Consider the following 24,396-nt stretch of genomic DNA (forward strand, 5'->3'; position numbering starts at 1 on the left):
GATGTTCTCAGCATCCCCGCCAGCGGGTCTTTTAAGAAAACTGAGCTTTTTCCTCGCAGCCACAGGTGTTGAAGATTGGGCATCGCCCTTGGCAGATGACATTGATGGCATTTCATCGTCATGACTTGACTAGTGGCATGTCATGACTAGTGGCAGCAGCTTCAGCATTAGGAGAAAGTGGGTCTTGATCTTTCCCTACTTCATCCTCCAAATTTTTGTACTCCATTATATGCAGCACAAGAGAGCGTACCCTTAAACCACACACACTTTGGGACTGCTGAAACAGTGAACGTAGCAATATAGATTGCAGTTCCTATTTTTTTGGACTGCAGAAACAGTGAACGTAGTAATATTGATTGCAGTTCCTATTTTTTGGGACTGCAGAAATAATTTTGCTCATTTTTGCTCCTACATTATTATTAACCTCACTAACACTAATTTCAAGTCATTTGCAGTCAGTTGTGACTACCTCACAGGTCACATTATTATTTTCATACACTTTCAGAAAAATACTGCAGCGACCTGGCTGGATGATAAGCGACCGAGCAATGACTCAAACACACGGCAGTTCCTACCACATCTAGGACACATTGGCACACAGCAGTGGCAGAAAAGAAAAGTGGGGCAAGATGGAATTGTCCTTGGATCATGAACACAGTTATGGTTCATTTGATCGCTCCACCTGTTTCTTGTATAAGTGAGGTAATTCTACAGCTAATACATGGCGACGAGCGCTGACCCCCTCCGGGATGTGTGCTTTTATCAGACACACACCAATCCAGGGTGCCATACAATGCACAAAAAGAGCCATTGTCATTCCCAGCTAAAAGCGAGTTCATCAGTGAGCTTCGAATCAGCCCCAATTCCCACAAAATTATAATCTAGTTAGGTACCTTTGATGTAAAGTGCAGATTACACTTGATGAAACAGCAGCAAAGTGGAAGGCAATACATATACACATCTATTTAGACATCCATGCTTACATCTCTGTGGCTTTACAAATGCTACAAATGGCTAGACAACTGTTGTCAGGATTTGGGTAAAAATAATTCCACACATAATAGGTGGATTTTTTTGGTCTTATGTCCAGGCATGACAATGGCCTCCTTCTTATCACATGCAAGAACTGCTTCCACCGGTGCAGAACTTACACAAACAACATCATCCTCTTCAACATCCTCATTAGCGCCCTTGTCGGCTACACAAATATCCCCCTCATCCTGTTGCAATTCCAAAGTGGCATCCATAATTGTAGTATCACCGGCTATACTCGGGCTGTTCAGGCACACATCTGCAGAAATGCTGAAAGTGGCCTTCTTTATGAATGGTCACGATTACACCTCACATTTGGGGATGGACTCTCCTCAGGGATTTGTGTCATTTCTGAATCTGAACATACATTTTCCTCTAATGCCTTACTGTTTTCTTCCAGTTCGACTTTTACACGTAAAAGTATTCCCTGACTTAAAAACACTATGTATTTTTATATAGGCTTTATCAGATGACCTATAGGGATTACGATCATCATGACTGGTGGCAGCAGCAGATTGGTGCTCCTGCTCTTCTGTATACTGCTATGAATCCATTTTGATAACACCGTACACTTTGACTGCAAATTCAGAAGAAAAGCTTGCAAGGCCTATTATTTGTATTTCAGCAATGACAATTAGCAATGGAGCAATGAAGCTCTTCTCTTTGGGTGTATATAACACCATACACTTTGACTGAAAAGTCAGAAGAAAAGCCTGCAAGTCCTAGTATTTGTATTTCAGCAATGACAATTAGTAATGGAGCTCTCCTTTTTGTGTGTTACCTATATCACACAGTAGAATTTGACTGCAGAATTGCATCAACCCTGACAGCACTAGTATTTGTATTTTTCTGCAATGAGAATTAGCAATGGAGCTCTCCTGAATGTCACTGTAGACTTTCTTGAACACTGCTACCCCCTCCTCTTTCTATTCTATCTATTTGGCTGATCATCTGCTCTAAACAGTGTGTTACCTGTGACAGGATGGACCGCCTATGTCACCCTGTCTGTTGTTGCTGGGAACTGGCTGGGCTTACTTTGCCACCATTCCCTTTTGTTATTTCGAATACGCCCCTCCTGCTGCAGTGGGAGGGGCCTGCTGCCACCATTGAACTCCTTTATGGCGCTCGGAACCACATTCTTTCTGGGTAACTGTCACTGCTAGTGTACTCCTGTACTTGGGCTGGTAACTCCGGACCTCTTGCTATGGATCCGGGTCACTGTGGATGAATCCTCCCTGGCCTATCACACTGACCAGAGCTGCAGGTAGCAGGCAGAGCGGTGGTACTGGAAAAGCTTGGGTCCAAAGCTCAGAATCAGCCGGAGAACTGATTAGATTTTAGGGTTTAATCGGTAGGTCACAGGATTACAGCGATATTGGAGAAGTTGTCAATCAGGTCTTTGAAGCAGAGTGATGTTTTATTTGCTCTCACTGAGTAGAGGTATCAGTGGTCAGGTCAGATGGAACATCAGAATGATACATTACATGCTCACACAGCTCATCTTTTATACAGTTCTGACATATGCTATTTTTAGATTCAGGATGTAGCCCCGTTTTCCAAAACATTGATTTACATACATTGCAAAGCCACTAATATTTATACTTAGCTATGAAATTCTTAAAAACGCTGTGATGTCCTACACCTGGTTTACAAATGCAGAGAAACCAGGAGCCAGACTTAATTAAAATTTCCTGCCTTCAATGTTGGACCTTCACACATCAAAAGATCTAATTAACATGTGGCCTTTCATCAGACTGTTCGGAATACATAATCACAATACACAAGAGGCTTTGTAAACACAGGCTCATTGTATCAGATATATATATACATCAGAAATAGGCATATTCTATAGCAAGGTTAAACAAGAGACAAATTTCCTCCCCTGGTCTCAGAAATAACGATTTCCTATCTTACAATATACACAATATGAAAAAAAAAGTGCAAATGCAATTACATAAATAAGTACCCTGCGGTATTCGCTTTAAATAAATGTTTACCAAAAGTTATTTAATAATGATTCAGTCACCCACCCCCCTTCCCTTGTCCATGCGGCAACCAGGGTGCCATGTCCAAAGATTTGGCTCCTGGTCTGCAGTATTACCGGAGGTGATCTGGCGGATCTGGCACTTCCTGCCGAGACAGCCCCTCCGCATTGCTGTGAGCCTTTCCCTGCTTGTGAATTAAGTCATAAATTTGAAGTGCAAGGCTCCTGCGTAACAAACGGCCATTTTCCCTTGTGGTGTCTTCTAGCCACTTTAAAGGATTATGATCAGTCACCACAGTAAAATGTCATCCATACTAATAAGGTTGTAGTTTTTTCACTGTCCAAACAATGGCCAAACATTCCTCCTCAATTGTGGCATACCGCACCTCCCAATTTAGCTGTTTTCTGCTCAGATAGGCCATGGGGTGCACCTGCCCATCAGGCCCCACATAGCTAAGTACTGCTCCCAGTCCATACTGTGACGCATCAGTTTGCACAATAAAGTCCTTGTCATAATTAGGCGCCAACAGCACTGGAGCACGAGCCAGGGCTTCCTTTAACGACTGAAATGCCAGCTCACAAGCAGGTGTCCAGTCAACTACTTTGGGGAGTTTCTTCTTAGTGAGATCTGTCAGGGGCTTCGCTACATTGCTAACATTTGAAACAAATCATCTGTAGTAGCCTGAGGTCCCAAAGAAGGCCAGTACTTGTTTTTGGGTTGTGGGCCGCGGCCAGTCTCGGATTGCCTCTACCTTAGCTGGTTCTGGCTTAACCCTACCTCCCCCCACACGATGACCCAGGTACTGCACCTCTGACATCCCCATTTGACACTTGTCTGCTCTGATGGTCAGACCTGCCCACTGAATTTTCTCCAACACTCGCCCTACATGTCTCAGATGGTCCTCCCAGGATGTACTGAAAATGGCAATGACATCCAAGTATGCCTGAGCAAAGCCTTTACACCCTTCCAGCAGGTAAACAACCACACGCTGAAAGGTGGCGGGAGCATTCTTCATCCCAAATGGCATGGACTTAAACTAAAACAGGTCACATGGGGTGATGAATGCCGACCGTTCCTGAGCCTCGGGGGTCAGCGGTCTCTGCCAATACCCCTTGCTCAAGTCAAAGGTGGAAATATACTTTGCTCCAGCTAACTCGTCTAACAGAGCGTCAATTCGGGGCAGGGGGTAGGCATCAGACACGGTCACCTCGTTCAACCGGCGGTAATCTACGCAATACCGCATTGTTTTGTCCTTCTTGGGAACCAATACAACAATGGACGCCCATGGACTATGCGATGGCTGGAAATATTGTTTATTTAAAGCTTGCAACCTAACATAACCAATTAATACATGATGAGACACCCAAAATTAAAAGAACATAAATATTATGGGAAATATCCCGTAAAGTCCAGCATTAGTCCATAATAATTAACAGGATAAAAGCACAATATAAAATCAGAAGGGTGCCCACACCAAATAAACCAAAACAAAACACATATAATACATTATTTAAAGCCACATCAAAAACCACCCAAAGAAACACTTCAAACCACCCCCAACCACCAAAAATCACAACAAACCATCAAAATATTCTTAAGCAAAGAAGAAATAAATTGAATGTTTAGATGTATGTAGCCATATATAAAAATATCGGTAATTATTCACTGAAAATCTAAGGGAGGTGAAAAGATAGGCAGCCACAGATGGGAAGACATCCCGGACTTTGGCCCCCCTACGGACAGGGCCATCTTAACAACAGTATGGGCCCCTGGGCAAAGCAGTGCACCGGGGCCCCTAAATATAAATATAGATATAGATATAGATGTATACAGATACTGATATAGATATAGATATATAGAGATTGAGATAGATAGATGTACTTGCTCAGTGACCCTTGTAGGTTTTTTTGCAGGTTTTTTTCTTTTGCAGGATTATTTATTCTCATTAAGAGACGTGCCTATGGGGCCCTCTTGCCCGTGGGGCCCCCGGGCAGCTGCCCATCGTTCCCAATGGAAAAGATGGCCCTGCCTACGGAGGCCTCAGACCCCGCCAGAGCCTAACCCAGTTTGCATTGGTCATCCGGCGCTTTTCCTTATCCCTTAATTTCCACACCTCGTGGAGAATGTCACCCACCACCACTTCACAGGGAAGGACCTTTTGTCTAATGGAAACATGACACCTAGCGTTCCAAGGGAAGCATCTAGTAACTAAACTAACTAAAAAAAGGGTGCCAAAATCAAAATCCCGCCACCTATCCTTGAATGCACCATAGACCCATTCAGAGTAACTGAGCCCTGAAAGGCAAAGGATGCCAAAAGACCTGGAAACTCTCCTGTAAATTTCTATGTTAAAGGGGCACTCAAGCAAGAAATGGGCCATAGTCTCTTCCTTCCCCTGACACTCCTCCCGTGGACAACCACAATTATCGGCACTTCTATACTTCAGATTCCCTCTCACATAGAGTCTCCCATGGAAAGAGAGCCGGGCAATGTCCCAAAACTTCAGAGGAACACTCCCGGTATTAACCAGGGAAAGAACCTCTGAGCATATATCACCTGAGCAGTCTCTTAGTGACAGCTGAGCCCAAAAATGAGAGTGCAGGACTCTCCTCTCCAACTCCCTTCTAGAGAAGTTCCTGACTTCCCCCGCCTCCAGGCCCCAACGCCTTGTCACTTTAAATCCCAGAGATGCATAGGTCGGGAGATACCCATGACGGACCCAAAAGGTCCTCACCCTACCACCTTCCATCCAAACATTAAGGAAGGGATGCACCCAGACCCTAAAGCCACCTACCCATTGAGGAGGAGTCTCAAGAAAGAGACTACTGAGGTGCAACTTTAAAAAAGTTGATAGAAAGAACAGCACTGGGTTAACCATACCCAGGCCACCATCCCTCCTCGATCTGTAGGTCACAGTTCGCTTGATCAGGTTCAGCCTATTCCCCCAAAGTAAAAGGAAGAAAACTGCATAAACCCTAGACCATAAAGACTGTGGCAAAAGGCACACGTAGCTAATGTACAGAAACTCCGGGATCAGGTAGGACTTCACAAGGTCTACTCTTTCCCTAACAGAAAGCTTCCACCTCCTCCAGCTCTCCACTTTCCGAGAAGCTTCCTCTAGTTTTATCTTCCAGTTTTGTTTGACATAATCACCAGGTCCGAATTGAATTCCTAAAATTTTGATCTTACTACTGGCCCGGAAGGCTGTCCGGAAGGTCGAACTGACCACCTTCCTCCCCCATCCAGAAAACTTCACTCTTTTCCTGTTTACTTTTGAGCCGCTGGCCTCGGAGTACCTGCAGACCAGAGATGCTACCTCTATTGCTGCCACTGGACTCGAGAAGACGACAGTGACATCGTCTGCGTAGGCCACCACCTTCAAAGGACACTCCGGACCCAACAGCACCCCTCCTATCGAGCCGCCTTCAATCCTTTGAATAAAAGGAACTATTGCAAACACAAACAAGAGGGGGCTCAGGGGACAACCCTGCCTTACTCCAGAGTTGACCACAAAGGATGGACCTACCCAACTATTCACAAGAGGGAAGCTCTCCGCCTGCTTGTAAATAGTACGAAGCCAGTTCACCACCCGCACTGGACGACCATACCTCAGAAGTAGAGCCCACGGGTACTCGTAATCCACCCTGTCAAAGGCCTTCGACTTAACCAGAGCTAAAAGATACTTTCCCCACTTCTCAGCCCGACAATGCTCAATGGCCTCCCGGACCCCGAGGACAGCACTCAAGGTACTTCAGCCTTTCACAGTGCAATGCTGTGAGGGGAAAAGCATTTGACCGGAGATCTGCATCAGTCTATTAAAAAGTATTTTTGCCAAAATCTTTCTGTCGGCATTGAGAAGGGCTATGGGCCGCCAGTTCTCAATACGCGACTGATCCTTCCCTTTGGACAGCAAAATAATTGTGGAAACCCTCATGGAGGGAGGTAATAAACCTCTCTCCAGGCTCTCATTAAAAACCTGCACAAGACGTAGAGCCATAATGTCCACAAAGATCTTAAAGAACTCGGAGGTTAAGCCATCCGGGCCTGGAGATTTCTTTTTAGACCACTCGTCTATGGCCATTCTGACTTCATCCACCGTTATCTCGCTGCCCAAAGACTCAAGTGAACTGCTGAGATCCTCAAGACCAGGTGTCTCCCTCAGAAAATGGTCCATCTTCTCTCTGTCTAGTGATTTCTCAGACAAGAGATCAGAGTAGAAAGATTGCACAACACCAAGTGAGGACACTCCCAGCATCATACAGGCCCCTCACCTCTTTCATGTCTACCGATTTCCTGCAGTTAAGGTAAGGGTCGGGTAAGTGGTACTTCCCGTAATCCCTCTCGAGAACCAAGGAAGCAAACCGGTCACATTGCACCTCTCTCATCTGAGCCTTCACTCGGGAGATTTCCCCACCATCTCCCTTTTCAGAGATCAGGAATCCAAGTTTCCTTGTTAATGCCGAATAGGTATTTTCTCTTATCAAGTTGTTTCTAGCTACCAGGTCACGGAAGAATCCCCGGGTCCTCTTTTTAAATACCTCCCACCACTCTGACCTACTCCAACCTGCCTTCAAAAGTGTCTGTCTTATCACCTCCTCCTCTAGGAGCTTAGAGTTCAGGCGCCAAAGGCCCCTACCCTTCTAAAGAGTACCTGAAGTATTCAAGGATACACTAAGGTAAACGTGGTCAGAGAACTCTACCAACTTCAGTTTAGGAGCCTAAGTCTTCGAGCTCTCCTTAACAAAAAAACTATCTATCCTAGACTTCCAGCTACCTCTGACCCGTGAGGTCTGGAGAATGGCGAACATGCGCATCCACCAGACCCGCCTTCCTCGTCATGCTAGCTAGAAAAATGGAGTCATAGCCCAGAGATGTCCTTGAACCTTCCCTGTCCTTGGTCCTAATAATAGTGTTGAAGTCACCACCAAAGACTATCTGCCGGGCCGAAAAAAAGATATGGCTTTATCTCCCTGAAAAGACACTTCCTTTCCCATTTGGTTTGTGGACAATAGATGTTAATCAATCTTAGGTCGTGTCCTCTCAGGTTGACATCCAAAACCATACATCTTCCTACTTGGAGTTCTATAACTCGTTGGACAGTTATCATATCGGTAAATTGGACCGCAACCCCACCGTGCGGCTCGGCCTCAAGAGACAAATATGAGGGCCCACGCCTCCCCTCCCTTTTGGCTTTGTGTAGGTCGGCAAGCCGGCCTATTCTGGACTCCTGCAAAAATAAAAAATCAGCCTCAACCGTGCTGAAAAAAATCAAATGCCATGTAACGAGCTTTTTCGGACACAATGGATGCCACATTAATGGTGGCAAATCTTATAGGCTGGGAAGCCATCCTTACAGAGTTATAGAAGTAGGACCCCAAATTACTTCTTCTTCACTTGGCTGGGATGGACTCCTCATCCAAAAGAAGAACTTCCTCACCATTGAGGTTAGACTCCAACTGAACAAGTTCCCTATCTGATATTTCAGAACTGTTGTGAGAGGCCTGGGGGCACCGACTGAATGGATGGCCCTCCAATCCACACAGATTACACAGTATGATCGTACAGGACTTGGCCTCGTGTCCCAGCCCCCTACATTACCCACACTTAATGGTGAGGCAGTTCATGCTGAGATGACGGAAGTCACCGAAGCGATGGCACATCCTCGGCTGGCCGGGGTAAAAGCATTGAATGCGATCACAACCTATAAAGGCCGTAGATGGACTGTGCCTTGGTCCAGCCTCCGTGCATCGCAGATGGACCACGGCTGACCACCCACCACCCCACACATGGCAGCTGGGGTCTGGAACCTTCTCTAAAGGAGATATTATATCTTAATAACGATGCAGCCAATAGGTCAGATCTGCCACTGGAATAAACTCATTGCGAACCAATATTGTGATCTTAGCCCTCTCTTGCCGGGTTACTGGGATGGCTTAACCATGGGGTGACACCCTTTAGCCCGGCCCATTTTGTCCAGAAGCTCTGAAGCCTCTGATATTGACATAAAACTTATATCATACTCTGGGGTATTTACAGGGTGGATACATGCAAAAAAGTCTATTGCTTTGAAACCAAAATGCGAGAATAGCAGACTTAAGAAATCTGTGCGACTTGGGGGGATTCTTTGCCAATGTATTTCATTTGCACTACATTCCTACACTTTAAGGGTTGCCCAGTTACTGACGGTTGAGGCTGAGTTAAAAGTTGTAGTCTGCTTACTTTATTATTTTTGCCACCAGATACTACTTTTGCATAAGATATGCTACCTGACACAGGAGCCACTACCACTGCACCATTAACCCCTGCTGTAGACGTCATGGGACCTGTTCTGAACACTGGGCAGCAGGCTTAAGAAGAGTACCTTTCTATCCCACCACTCCACTGACTGGCTTTGAACTGCCAGTCCCATTCAGCTGGGAAAACATCCCTGGCATTGTAACTGCTGCAGTTTATATAGCTTTTAACGCTGCTCTAGTGCCTTCTGCTACTTTTAGAGGACCATATATTGATTCAACCGCTGTAAATTGTACTGATTATAAAGTACTTCTATCCAGACCTGGTTTGTTTTTGGGAGTAATATCCACAGGTATAGGAGCAGGGACATGCACATCACTTTGCAACATGGGGTTAACTTTAACAGCTGCAGAATCACATTCTCCATTCTACACCCTGACTGTTAAGAACCCCTCCAGTCCGTACAACACAACCCGGAATCTACTCTGCCAGTCAGGTGTTTACTGGAGCCCCTAGTGGTGGGGACAGACTGGGCTGCAGACTGACAGAGGGTCGTGAAGTGTGTACTGGCTGGGGAGAACCCAGGTAAACGGAGTGAAGTCCAAGCAAAGGTCAAGGGCCGGCAGCAGATAGCAATTCCAATAAACAGGCCGAGGTCAAGGGTCATGAGCAGACAGGAAGGTCGGTAAACACGCCAGAGGTCAGGGTCACGAGATACACAGGCAAGGTCCAAATCCAGGCAAAGGATCATACACAGGTAATCAGCAGAATAATCAACAGACAGGAACAAGGCGCAGAGCAGGTCAGCAGACTGGCATCAGAAGCTATAACCGGCAATGAGGCTTCAGACCTTACTGCCCTAAATACCAGAAACAGCCAATCAGAGCCTAGCTCTGAAATCCCCCACAGCCCCTGCTTGATGAATAAATTAAACTAAATTAACCCACAGGCTATGTATATTTCATGCGCACGCGCCCGGCTTTCCCCAGCCGCCGGGACGCGGCGCTACCTCGTAGAGCGTCCGGCCGTTGCCTTAGCGACGGCCGGGAGTCAGGAGGAAGTGACGTCCCGGTCGTCATGGTGACAGCCGGGACGCCGGGGAGCACGAGAAGCGAGCCGCGGCGGCTATGGGTACCGCCTCGGCTCATGACACTGTCTTAGTATGAAGCCCAGAGACAGACAGTTTATCAGACTTACATTCCTCCCTAAAAATGAGAGCAGCATTAGACACTGACATATTCACAGGCACATTTGTAAGCATAGGATCTGAAACAAGTACATCACCTTGCAAAATGGGGTTATCTTTTACAGCTTCAGAGTTACTTTTATCAGACTTACACTCCTCCGTAATCATGAGAACAGCATTAGACACTGACATATTCACATGCACATTTGTAAGCACAGGATCTGAAACAAGTACATCACATTGCAACATGGGGTTAATTTTTACAGCTGCAGAGTTACTAATGACATTCTCCACTCTACTCACTGTCTTAGTTTGTAGCCCAGAGACAGACAGTTTTCTCAGATTTACATTCCTCCCTAAGCATGAGAACAGCATTAGACACTGACATATTCACAGGCACATTTATAGGCACAGAATCTGAAACAAGTGCATCACCTTGCAACATGGGATTCATTTTCATGACCATGGGGTTAATAGGGGTGCTACCCACACTACCACACGCTTTATTATGCAGCCCAGAGACAGACTGCTGATCGGGCTTGGTCCTCCAACTGACCGGGACAACAGCATTAGGTACAGAATCTGAAAGAACAATATTACATTCAACACAGGGTTACCTCTGCTGACATCAGCCATTGCCTCACGCCCAGGAGTATGCTGAACAGAGCCGCTCTCCCCACTGACCGAGACACCTGGAAGTACCGTGACTGCGACTTCCGCCCTAAGGGGATCACACAACGCCGGCTGCATAACCGCAATCAAGGATGAGGAAGAGGACGCTGGCCCCGACGCATTATATGCCGCCAAGCCCGCGACCCCCCCGCCTCTGCACTGGCCATTCGTGACCCCATCACTGGTGGTTCCTCTTCCAGGGACCTGATGGTATCATATAATGGGTTGTCATGTAAAGGGATGAGCGTATTGCTATCAGCACTGGGGCCAGGCATGTTTGCAGACAACAGCATACTTTCAGATACCTGCACATTTTTAGATAATAGCACATTTGTAGGTGGTGACACATTTGCAGACCCAGACACACTACCAGGCATTGACACAGAGTCTGCTAGGTCCTCGTCACTACTTAGTTTGCTCTTGTGAGCTTGCCATTCCTTTAAAATGTTCATTTTACTAATTTCTTCTCCCAGGGCTGACTCCATTGCCTCTATTACTCTATTGTATCCAGCACGATCTGAACTATAAGCGGAGTTGCGCCTTATCTTCTTCAGGGTAATCTGGCAATGTCGTTTTACAATTACTCCTTCCAAAAGACGAATCCGCTCTGGCAGAGACATCTCATCATCCTCACTATGTTCAGAATCTGGCAGCCCATCACATGCAGCAACCTCCTCCAGGTGAGTCACTGGTTTCATATTAATTTCATCAGTTACCTCGGGGAGTGACTTGGGTATTGGAGGTTCCACTTCACCCTCTATAGGGCTTACTGCAGCAGAAATCCCTTTTCCTTTAATACTTATGGGTTGAATCATTAATTCAGCATCAGCCAAACCAATATCAGACACTGCACCATTTCAATGCTGCCAGGCTGCATATAACAGTTCGTTAACTCTTTCCCTTCCAAAAGCAGACCAGACAAAGGAGGTAGGCATACAGTCTTTGCAGCAACATCCAATATCATGCTCGTACCTGACATATTGGTAGTGAGATCCTCTCTCCACTAACCGATCATCACTGCATCCCTGTTTCACCTCTTCTGACGCCTCAGCTAGATCCTTCTCTGCTGGGCTCAGGCCTGGCTTGATTTTTGAAGCCTGGGGAACATCCTTTGTATCTCTGGCAGATTTTATAGGCAAATCAGCACTCCATTCCTTGCTGGGAGGGACCCCGTCATTTACAGGCTGAACACCAACACATTCCTGCTTCTCCCCAGCTGAAAGCCCAGCATGGTCTTGCTTTCCTGGGCTTGGGCCTGGACTAGGCCCTGAAGCCTGGGGAATCTCCACCACTCCTCCCCCAGGATCCTTCATCTCTCCTGGGCTTATCCCAGGTATCGCTCTGAAACTCACAGCACAGTCTCACACCATATTCCACCACAGCTGCTGAATCCAGAATGAGGCTGGTTCAACCCTAGCGCAAGCATTTCTTGTACCTCCTTATAAATACTTTGTATATACTTTCCTTGGCCTCTGGTGAGACCCGATAAGCGGGTTGCCTAACTGGCCTATGCTCACCAGTGTCCGACTAGTGTGCATCACCAAGGAAGTCGGACCGGGCTTCCTACTGAACTGAGTCGCAAAGGGCCACAGCACTGCTTCAAGCTGCTCCCTCTTGTGGGCACTCAACTGCTCATCCCAGCCTACTTCCTCTACACCACCTTCCTCTCTGGCATCCGCGAGGAGATCAGGTAGTGGGTAACTTCCTGGTTCCTCAGTTGGTAAGAAGCAAACCGCTGCTACCGACTCCACACGCTCATGGTATGACTTCAACATATTTATGTGGTAGATCTGCTGCCGCCTACCGTCGCTATCAAATGACACCATGTAAGTGATGTCACTCAGGCGTTTTGACACCATGTACGGTCCAGCCCAGGCAGCCTGGAGCTTGTTATGGCGCGTGGGTATCAGAACAAGGACCTTCTGCCCTATTGCAAACACTCTGGCACGCGCGCCCTGATCATACCAAGTCTTCTGTTTCACCTGCATTTGCGCTAGGTTAGCCTGCGCTAGCCCTATGAGAATCTCTAACCCATTTCTGAGCTTCAACACATACTCCGCCACAGAGACATGCTGAGTGGGTAGCTCCCCTTTCCAGGATTGTCGGAAAAGGTCAAGAGGCCGACGGACTCTGTGGGCATATAGTAGTTCAAAGGGGGAGAAACCGGTAGACTCATACGGCACGTCCTGATAAGCAAAAAGGAGGTGCGACAGGTACTTACCACTCCTCACTCCCCCACCGCTCGTCGGACCCGGAAGTCGCACTTCCGGGTTCGGCGGTCACATGACCGCCAGACCTAAGGGCGGGGAATTCAAACAGGGACTTCCTATTTAAACAGCGCTCTGACACACTAGGAGTGTCAGAGCAACTTACCTGTTCCTGGCTCCTGATACATGTGTCCTCCCTGTTCCTGCTTCCTGTGTGTATTGACCTCCTGTGTACTGACCCGGCTTGCTGACCCTTCTGGATTCCATTTTTCCTGTGTACCGACCCGGCTTGCTGACCTCCCTGATTGCCTGTGCTCCTGACCCGGAATGTCTCACGCTCCTCCCTCTATACATTTATCTGCCGATCCTGTGTACCGACCTGGCTAGCTGACTACGCATCTGTTCTGGTGAAACGTGTACCGACCTGGTTTGATTGACTCCAAGGTTGTCACACATCATAGGACTTACAGTAGGCCCGGACGTCATCCAAAATTCCAGGCCAGAAGAAGTTCTGTGTCAGGCGCTTCAGTGTTTGGCCTCTGCCCTGGTGTCCCGCCATAGGGATTTCATGGGCAACTGACATTAGTTGCACTTGTTCCAACACTGGTCTATCCCCATCTACCTTCCTAGCTACACGGTACATCAACTGTTTACACCAGATCCCACTCTCTACCTCCATCGCTGGAAGGCTGCTGCCAGCCTAGCGTCTCATGCTTTCCAGTGAGCGATCAGAGAGCTGTGCTGCCCTGAACTCTTCCCTGTGGCCCTCACTATCATCTAAGTCAGGATTTGCTGCAGGGGGTTCTATGTTGGGGTGACTAGGGTCAGTCAAAGTGGGGTCAGTTAAAGGGAGGTCACTGTGGTCAGCTGTACTCACCGCTGAAGCTGGCATACTGCTAGGGACAGGAGCAACACGTGCACCCCCACAAGATCAGGTTGGCAAGAGACAACATCCTCTGCGTTGCTAGGGGATATAGTCTTTCCATATGCAAAGGGCAGGCTGTTTCCTGAAGAAATAGCAGATGTGGTCTTTTCCGCTGGGCTGGGCTGTGCAGGTGTAGATCCTGAAGACTGTAGCTTAGCAGCTTGGCTCCGAGTAAGAGAGTTCAGAAATGCAGTCACAATTCCACCCCCAACACTGTTGCCCAAAATCACATCAGTTGGGAGGCCATCCATAACGGCAACATGTCGCAACTCACTGCTATCTCCCCAGTCCAGATACAACCTTGTTACAGGAACTTCTTTTTCAAGTCCATCTGCCACAGTAACTTTGGCAGTGCGATTCTGCAATACTGCAGCAGGATCAATAAGATGGGGACTCATAACAATAATTGAGGCCCCTGAGTCTCTCAGTTCTTCAACCTGCAGGGGTCTTACTTGGACTGGCTGCAAGTTTCTCCACATGTTTTTTCCACACTCCACTGGGCTGGCAGGGGTGGAAACAGTCTCTAATGGCTCACCTTTGCCAGTTAAAGCAAGTTAGGCGGGCCCCAGGACTCGGATTAGGGGCACGAGTCTGGGGTGCTGGGGCTGTGGCACAGTCCATCCTTAAATGACTGATTTTCCTGCAGCTGTAGCACTTCTTCTCCAGCCTGGGCTCTGATGGTCTCCGATAACTCCCAGGGACAGAGCGGGGCAGTGGCTGGCGAGGGGTACCCAAAGGGTTAGGTACTTGCTTTTGGGGGTGAGTAGAAGAGAGGTGTCCCCCTGATTATACAGTCCTTCGGTGTTGGCTGATAACCTGGTGCTTCTGCTAGTGTGGCCTTACTGCCACATACTAATCCACCAGCTGTGTGGCTGCTTCCAGGGTGCCTGGCTTCCAGTCCAGCACCCATTCTGTCACCTCCGGTGCGCACCCTCGGTGAAACTGCTCTTGGCACATCAAGTCTATTACTTCATCCACGATCTGGGCACCTGCCCCGCACAGCAGATGGCAAATTCCTCATGAGTGGCGTGGAGGTCCTTTGTAAAGTCCCGGAACTTCAGACAATAGGTCTTTGGGGTAATAGTGTACCATTTAAGGAGTGCCCTTTTTACTATTTCATAGTCCGCACAGTCCTCTTTGGGCACCCCACGGTATGCTTCCACTGCACGTCCTTGCAGTGTGGGCACCAGATGCTTAACCCATTCTTCTCTGGGTAAAGCATGTAGCTTGCAGGTCCTTTCAAATACCTGCAGGTGCTCATCAATATTCCCAACACAGTCCTCAAATTTAGGGCAAGGTAAAGATAACAGTCCTGATCCTCTAGGGGGTGCCTCCCCCCTGGGCTGCAAGGCTGGTGCCCTTCCCTCTTGGCACCATGCCTCGATGACCTGTGCCCGCTCAGCTGCAGATAAGTTCCATAAGACCGCCAGCTGGATCTTTAGCCCGGCAGCCCTGCGCTCATCATAGGATAGAGGGGCTGGTTGTGCGGGTGAAGTCTGCTGGGTAGAGGTCTCTGCAGGCTGTTGATCAAGATTCTCTGCTGTCTGGCCGTCTGGGGTACCATGCTGTCAGTGCCATTCCCTCAGCGCCTCTCTCATCTCCACCCTGTTTCGCGAATGGCTGTTGTCAATGCCCTTGGCACTGCGCAAAGTCTCGAGATCCGTCCTGGAAACATTGGTGTAATCAGACATCCTGTGCATTCTCCTGGCTGCAGTTATTCCTCTCTGAATAACTCGGCTGTCCTGATTGGTTTTACGAAAAGTCGCCTGCGGTTATCCCAACGCTTCCACCAGAAATCTGTGACAGGATGGACCGCCTATGCCACCCTGTCTGTTGTTGCTGGGAACCGGCTGGGCTTACTTTTCCACCGTTTCCTTTCATTATTTTGACTACGCCCCTCCTGTCACAGTGGGAGGGGCCTGCTGCCACCACTGAACTCCTTTATGGCGCTCCTTCTGGGTAACTGTCACTCTTAGTGTACTCCTGTACTTAGGCTGGTAACTCCGGACCTCCGTCTATGGATCCGGGTTGTTGTGAATGGATCCTCCCTGGCCTATCACACTGACCAGAGCTGCAGGTAGCAGGCAAAGTGGTGGTACTGGAAAAGCTTGGGTCCAAACCTCAGAATCAGCTGGAGAACGGATTAAATTTTAGGGTCTAATCGGCAGGTCACAGGATTACAGCGATATTGAAGGAGTTGTCAAGCAGGTCTTTGAAGCAGAGTGATGTTTTATTTGCTCTTACTGATTAGAGGTATCAGTGGTCAGGTCAGATGGAACATCAGAATGATACATTACATGCTCACACAACTCATCTTTTATACAGTTGTGACATAGGCTATTTTTAGATTCAGGATGTAACCCCGTTTACCAAAACATTGATTCACATATATTGCAAAGCCACTAATATATATACTTAGCTATGAAATTCTTAAAAACGCTGTGATGTCCTACACCTAGTTTTCAAATGCAGAGAAACCAGGAGCCAGTCTTAATTAAAAGCTCCTGTTTTCAATGTTTGACCTTCACACATCAAAAGATCTAATTAACATGTGGCCTTTCATCAGACCGTTCAGAATACATATTCACACAGAACAACAAAAACCAAAACAAACTAGTTTTCCACATCACAATACACAAGAGGCTTTGTAATCACAGGCTCATTGTATCAGATATATATATCAGAAATAGGCATATCCTATAGCAAGGTTAAACAAGAGACAAATTTCTTCCCCTGGTCTCCAAAATTACGATTTTCTATCTTACAATATACACAATATAAAAAAATAAGTGCAAATGCAATTACATAAATAAGTGCCCTGCACTATTCGCTTTAAATAAATTTTTACCAAAAGTTATTTAATAGTGATCCAGTCACACTACCCCTTCTGTGTGTCTCTCTTTCAAATGGCGCTAGATCACCGTGGAGGGCAGTATTTATAGATTTCAAAACTCGCAAGATCCGAGAACTGACGACGTAACAATAACGTTTTGTCTCGTTTTCGATTCCGAAAAAGTGCGAAAGTACCGAGCGGGCTCGGCTCGGTACTCAGATCCCCCAAGTTGTCGTGTGTTCGGTTCTTGAGGAACTGAGCCTGAGCATCTCTAGTTTTGTTTAGTTGGAGCAACGGTTTTGTTTGTTGCTTTGTTTTGCCTATCCTCTGGGTGGAAAAACTGCACTTAATTATCTGTTGGCTAGTTAAACTAAGCTTCTGTATTTTTCTTGTTTCTTGTGTGTCTGTTGTCCTTTGCTCAGTTTACTACAGGAGTCAGTGATCTCATTGGGATTATTCCCTCACATTACTACTTTTATTTAGTAATTGGTATTTGGTGCAAATTTCATGAAAAGCAATTGTCCTTGTGCATTTATTTATTTGCATTCAAATAAATGGGATCTATTAAAAACCAGTATTTTGCACAGTACTTGCAATTAAAAAGCCAGGGTTTAAAAACTTTACAGTTCTCTAAATATAGAAATTTACATTATGTATATTTGAACTTATGGATTAGTGAACAACAGTATTTTGAGCACCACTAAGAGGGAGGTGATATTAACCAATTATAATTACCCTTGTTATGTTTACAATGTAGCGTTCTTAATGCCTTAGTGCAAGAAGTATCATTGCTTGATATGTCTTTGTGACAGCATGGACCGCCTATGCCACCCTGTCTGCTGAGATTGGTCATTTGTCACATGGTAGTATGTAATTTTCAGACTATCAAGGGTCTCATTTACTTATCCTAATTAACTTAAAACTCTTCTGAGACTATAGTTCATACTGGCCCAGCTTTAGTTGGGACATTTCGGAAGATGCCGGATAGGGGACATGGTGGAAGGGCGGGTAATTGTGGGGCATGGTGAATCGCCTCATTTTGGCCCTGCCCCTGCGATGAAGTTGCTTTTTTGCAGGTGGCGGGGGCAAAATGACGCAAATCACATCATTGAGGCACCTATTCTGCCTGCTTCACTAAGAACAGGCAGGATGTGGGAGAATTGCTGGGACAGGTGGCATACTTAAATCAAATATCCTGAGACGTGATCCAAGTAAGGAATGATAACAAGATACTGATGTGGTTATTAATGATGAAGTTAGCACATGATGGTCCATTTACAGTATCTGTCACATAGGATATTCTTATATGCAGACTAAAGTCTCCTTCTTCTGCTTGGGATGCTATACTGTTATGTTATATTGTTTAGCATTCATTAGTCGTGTGAGAAAGAGAAGCCTGGCATGATTCTTTGCGTAATGTGTAGAGTAAGCTAAGAAATTCATACTGATAATCCTTGTGGACATTTATGTTGGATATTACTCATGATTTATCGCTATTCTGCACTGTGCCACATTCGCCATACAGAGGAGACTGTAAACAGGCTGTTTGTGACTGTCAGTGTGGTAGTGTAACGCCTTCGGGGAACAGGACAGACGCACACAGATAAACTTACCTTACAAACGATGGTCACCTCCTGTCCTCTTCCGAGATACCCCAGCCACTCTCCTATCCCAGCAGACCAGCAACCGAAGCTCTGTCATTGCACTCCACTTCCCTCTACGGAAGAAACAGAAATTAAGGCTGTGCCTACCAGGAGAGGGCTGTCCGAGACCACGGCAATGAGCAGGGACACTTAAGTCAATATCTCGCTTGCTGCCACCTCGATTTTTTCTTGCCAAGGGTGCAGGACTATGAGCAATTTAGACCAGGAACAGTCCCGCCTCGAGTAGTCCATTCACCTCTCCGATGAGGGCCTAACCACAAGTAGGAATAGAGCGTTATACTCATCGGGCACTCCAACTTCCGGCCCCTGCTATTCTGCTCCTCTCCAACACCTGTGGAAGACAGACACAACACAGCCTCCCTTTACTCTACTTGCGAGGCTAGTAAGTACAACCCACACAACTGACACTAACTAACAACAGGCGGCCCAACCCTAACAACTAACTAATGGTCAGGAATGCAACTTGACTATAAACTGGGGGACACCAGTCGGTGTTCACGTTCCACTCCAGAGGGCTGATCCTAAACCCTCACCCAGGTCGTACTGAGATGACTATCTTCTCCTATGGGGTCACTCACGGAATCCTAAGGACCAGTCACATTTGGCATGAAAGAGGGCCATTGGAGCAGCGCACCACTGGAGTGTCAACTGCCCCACGGAACTGCCAGTCGTCCCTACTCGAAACTCGAAAACTCGAAACGGCTGCCTTCACTCAAGCAGAACACCGTCCCAGTCCGGAACCGCCAGAGAACCTGCCGAAACTGAGGACTGGATCTCCGAAATAGAACCACAGGACGCCCCTGGAACGCAAATGGGCTGTGCTGCACTGCCAGTAAGTTGCACAATCACTGCCGCTGGAAACCAGAGTAACCCCAGGGACCTACGGAACGGGGAAACTACTGTGTGTTCTTCCCTAGCTATGTGTATGCTCTTAACTACACTTTGTCCCCACAGTCACAGATTATCCAGGAAAGCAGTAAGGAAACAAGAGCCTACCTTTAATGGGGGCCTGACGTCTTGCACCTGTAAACAAAGACACACAGCACAACCAAAATACAATGCACAATACAGTATTCGCCGCGCAGGCGGAATAAGACCCTGCTTTTGTATCTGGAAAGCTAACAGGAGCCTTCTACTCTACTGTTACCTAGGACTATCACCTAGCCTACTCACCACACACTGGGACTGCACCCTTCACTACTCAGGGCTCTCACGCCCGCTGCCTACAGGGCCTGGTGCCCTCTTTACCAGGGGCCATGGGCTCTCTTCCCAGTTAACTACAGGGCCTTGTGCCCTGATTACGGGCCTTTTGCCCCCTCTCTGCCTTGGGCTCTGAGCCCACTAACTAGGGCCTTATGCCCTTCACTATGGGCTTTATTGCCCCTACCTAGGGCCTTGTGCCCTCTCAACTATGGGCTCTATGCCCCTGACTAGGCCCTGTGGCCTTTCCTGACTATGGGCTCTAGCCCACTAACTAGGGCCTTGTGCCCTTTACAGTTAATGGGCTTAAAGCCTCTAACTAATGCTGGTGGTTTTTTATAAAATTCAACAGTGACGCCCAACGCAAACCCCTAACACCTAACCATCTTACTGACTCCGCCCGGGGGAATTTTCTCAAATCATGAGCAGGGCCGCTCTTACCGGCCCAAAAAATAAATGAATGGCCGACCAGCCAAATATTCTTCCCATCCTGTTGTGAACCTGTAACATGGAGTAAGAATGCATATAAAATAAATGTCAAAACATTATATATAGTATTAGAGAAAGCACTGCTACATTTGCGTGCAACGCAGGGGGACCCGAGGAAAAGAAATGGCAAATCCCTCTGCACCTCCTTTCAACAAGACAATGAACGCATGTCATGGGTCAGCCTTACTACATCGCATTATTAAGCCTAAAGCGCAACAGCTGGCCTAACATACCATTTAAACACTTAGACCTTCATCTACCTAAAGCCATGATCCTCTGCTCAGGCACACCTTCCTCCGCTGCTACTGTAGACGCCCCTATCCTAAAGGAATGAGTCCCATATTCTGCTGCACTCAGACCAAGCTTAACAACACAATTCTTGAAGACTGATGAAAACTGAAACTTCATAAGGGGAAAACCATCACGATGCCTAAGCCAATTACTATCGGGAGCAGGAGACATGCCCTGTACAATATTGTCAGTTCAATTGGACAAACTATTATATCCTGATTACGATGCAAAGTAATCCACTTCCCCCTACCCAAAGATTCAGTCTTTGATTTATGTATCTTACAAGCAATATTCTCATCTTTAACCACAACATTCCTGTAAAGCAACCCTGCACCAATTGCTGCTCTAGACGAAGCTACCGACTTGCTTACTCTGACAGCCCCGAAAAAAGCCATTACAAACACCAGTCGCAACAAAGCCGCCTTAAACTCATCAGTAGCCACAACCGAAATAACGTTTAAAAGATCAACTAACAATCTCTTATCAACAGGTATATGCTTGTCTTCCAAAGGGGGGGAAACTCTAGCCCACCCTCTTAACACTTTACGCACCAATGCCTGCTTGGTCACATCCCGACTACCATTAATCTGCAGAAAAAGGAAATACCAGTAAAAGCAGACACCATATATGCCTTTGACCTACCAGCCTGAAAACAATGCTGTTCTGTCTTACCTCGAGCCTCATTTGATTCACAAAACCCCTCCCAGTACGACCAAGCCTCCTGATACTTCTTCAAGTCCACGGTGCAACCAAATGCTTAGCAAGCTCTGCTATGCCAGCCTTATAATCTGCCAGACAAAAATCAGGGAATGAAACACCAGTATCATTAGCATGGGGGGCTAGCAAGCAAAACTTCTCCCAATCAAACCTAGACAAAGCATCCGCAATCCCGTTAGCAGTCCCAGGAACATGCCTCGCCCTAAAGGTAATGTTAAGTGTCAAACACCTATAAACCAAGTGTCTCAATAGCCTCAACGCTGGCAGGGAGGTAGCCTTCTGATTATTAATGGCATGCACCACACCCAAATTGTCACACCAGAAATATACTTCTATTGTGAAGACAACCACCCCACAACTCGATAGCTACAATGATAGGAAACAATTCCAACAATAAGAGATTCCTTGTGAGACCCTCCTGACGCCAAGCACATGGCCAGGATGCTGCACACCACTCCCCGTCCAGGTAAGCCCCAAACCCGAAAGACCAAGCAGCATCCATAAACAATTGTCACTCCACATTATTGGCGACAGGCAGAGGCCACAAACAAACTCCAGTAAAACTTTCCAATAACAAACACCATGTAGCAAATTGTCCTTAATTTCTTTGGATATCCTCAAAAAATGCCTTGCCTTTGTAATCCCCACCGTAGCCCTCTCTAGCTACCGACAAAAAACCCTACCCATGGGTATCACTCTACAAGCGAAATTAAAAACAAACAGCGACTGCACCTGTTTCAACTGTACTTTGTACTCATCCTGAAACGAAGCAATCCCACCCCTCAACTTAGCCACCTTCTCTGTAGGAAGCATACAACGCCCTGCAACAGTGTCAATTTCAATACCCAGGTATAACAACTTCTCCTGCAAACAAAACCCAATATAACTCAAGGAAAATGGATGCAAATTTGAAGCCTGTACGCCGATTCCATAGCAAGTTTCGCCAGCAACGCACCAGCCCCGCAACACTGCACTGTCAACAAACCGTCCTCAAAGGATTGATACCCCACCGAGCACTCAGATTCAGCCACCGCATCATTCACCGACATACCATGCTGGTGAGACAGATGCTGGAACAGCCTAAATTTACCCACTTCCTTCTTCAGTACCACCCCCACCGGGGAAATAACCGGAACCTGAATCGGAGGGACAGAAAAAAAGGGGGGGGCACACATTCAACTCAATAACACTTCCTTACTCACTTTCTCCTCCGCAATCAACGGCAGCTCTGGAGCTAATTTCTAAATTTTGGGAAAACCAAACTGCCCTGTTCCACCTACCGGCAATGTACCCATGCCTAAACCTGTCCCATAGAAATTTGGAGGCTGACCCTTTACTTAACTCTGACACAAATAATAGGTGAAAAAGGCATTAACGAGCAGGAGCTCCTGCGGTGGGTCTGTCAGTGGTAACCGGACCACTCCTCCTAGGGCATTTTTTTTTTTTTTTGCTGGGGATGCCACCCTCCCCATGCTGCACAGGCATGCCTAAACCCAGCGGCCACACCTCTGTCATCATGACCTCCGTTGCAGGCAAAACAGTCACCTCAAAAGGGGTGATCATATCTATAAGGGAGTTTTCTCTGTCTCAACACACATCATTCACTCTCGATCTAGGCTGATTAACCTCTAGCCACACCTCCACGTCCTTACCACCCAGCTCCATCACCACAGACCATCCTTCTTTCTGTGAAATGGCTCCTCATATCGCCTCCACATGTTGCCTCTAGAGCAAATATACCTCCCCTGAATCAAGTATTTATTCTTGATAACCTTTAGGTGCTCCTCCTGCCTGCTCCCCAGGCAACCAGCCTCCAACAAAAGGAAGCCCTCCAACCAATTGGAAAACCTTCTTTAGGCCTCCTCACCCACGCCAGAGCGTGACCTTGCAGCTGCCGAAGCACCCTTTGCTTTGCCAGTGATGGAACACATGTCTACAAATTGTCCTGTGTGCATCTTACACGCACCTTGCCTCTCATGCCCCGAAGGACGGCTGTATTGGAACAGCACACCACATCATCACCTGTTATTCTACTCTTGGAGCTGTCACTTTCACTCCCCACCACATGGCGGGTACCACACAACTTCCTCTCCCGCAACCTTAATAACCTCGGGTCCGAACTTCGGGACCTAGCTGGAACCTCACTCACAGAGGAAGAAGAGCCTGAATCAGAGTTAACACCAGCCACCCTACTGGCATGCTCACCGACTGACTCCCGTCCACAACCATCCACTCGTGATGATGGCTCCGCAGCTGCCGTAGATGCGGCTTCCACATAAGAAGCGCGCCCTCAAAATGCTTCCTCACCGAAATCAGAGCGAAACCTCGCTGCTGCCAAAGCATCTTTACCTTGCAAGTGATGGCACACATACCACTAAACCTCCTGTGTGGATCTGACCACGCACCTTACATCCAATGTCCCTCAGGATGGCTGTATTAGAACAGCGCACCACATAATCACCCGGTACTCTGCCCAGGGAGTTGCCCCTTGCAACCCTGACCCGGCGGCGGGTACCACCTAACTTCCTCTTTAGCAGCTTTTCAACCTTGCGCCCACACTTCTGAACCTCACTATCAGAGGAACACAATCAGAGCTATCACCATTGGCATGCTCACCGGCTGCTCTATGCCCCGAAGCAGACTTAACCGCGGCTTTCGCAAAGAAGCACGCGTGGCCCGAGTCCTGCTGCCATACTCCTCGCCGAACCTGCAGAGGAGGAAACAGAAAGAGAGCTCCCTGGACCAGGAGCCACAGTCCCTGCAACTAATAACAGTGCCGAATTATGTTCTAACGAACCGGGTTCATTAACTGCAATAGGACTTTGCCTGGTGAACCGCATCAACTAAATTTGACGCAACCTTGCAGGGAGTGACTCGAGAACCTACCAGTGAGGACGCATGACCCTGCCTTGCACCTGGCCCACCAGCCTCCATCTGCACATCGCGAGTTCCCAACATCAC

At 47.3% G+C, this 24,396-nt stretch overlaps 1 protein-coding gene across 8 annotated transcripts in view; it reads left to right on the forward strand.

Moving 5' to 3' along the window:
* The window catches only part of MATK (megakaryocyte-associated tyrosine kinase), a 308,995-nt gene that overhangs the window by 203,749 nt on the left and 80,850 nt on the right, over positions 1–24,396 (forward strand). For 3 of the 8 annotated variants that reach the window (XM_075204813.1, XM_075204805.1, XM_075204806.1), the window contains exon 3: positions 11,583–11,789. The exons of the other annotated variants lie outside the window; for them this stretch is intronic. In XM_075204813.1, coding sequence (XP_075060914.1) covers positions 11,676–11,789 — 114 coding nt within the window. In that variant the 5' untranslated portion in view covers positions 11,583–11,675. The remainder of the gene's footprint in view (positions 1–11,582; positions 11,790–24,396) is intronic. 8 annotated transcript variants of the gene reach the window in all.

Source organism: Mixophyes fleayi, chromosome 1 (genome assembly GCF_038048845.1).
Source record: "Mixophyes fleayi isolate aMixFle1 chromosome 1, aMixFle1.hap1, whole genome shotgun sequence".
Lineage (NCBI taxonomy): Eukaryota > Metazoa > Chordata > Amphibia > Anura > Limnodynastidae > Mixophyes > Mixophyes fleayi.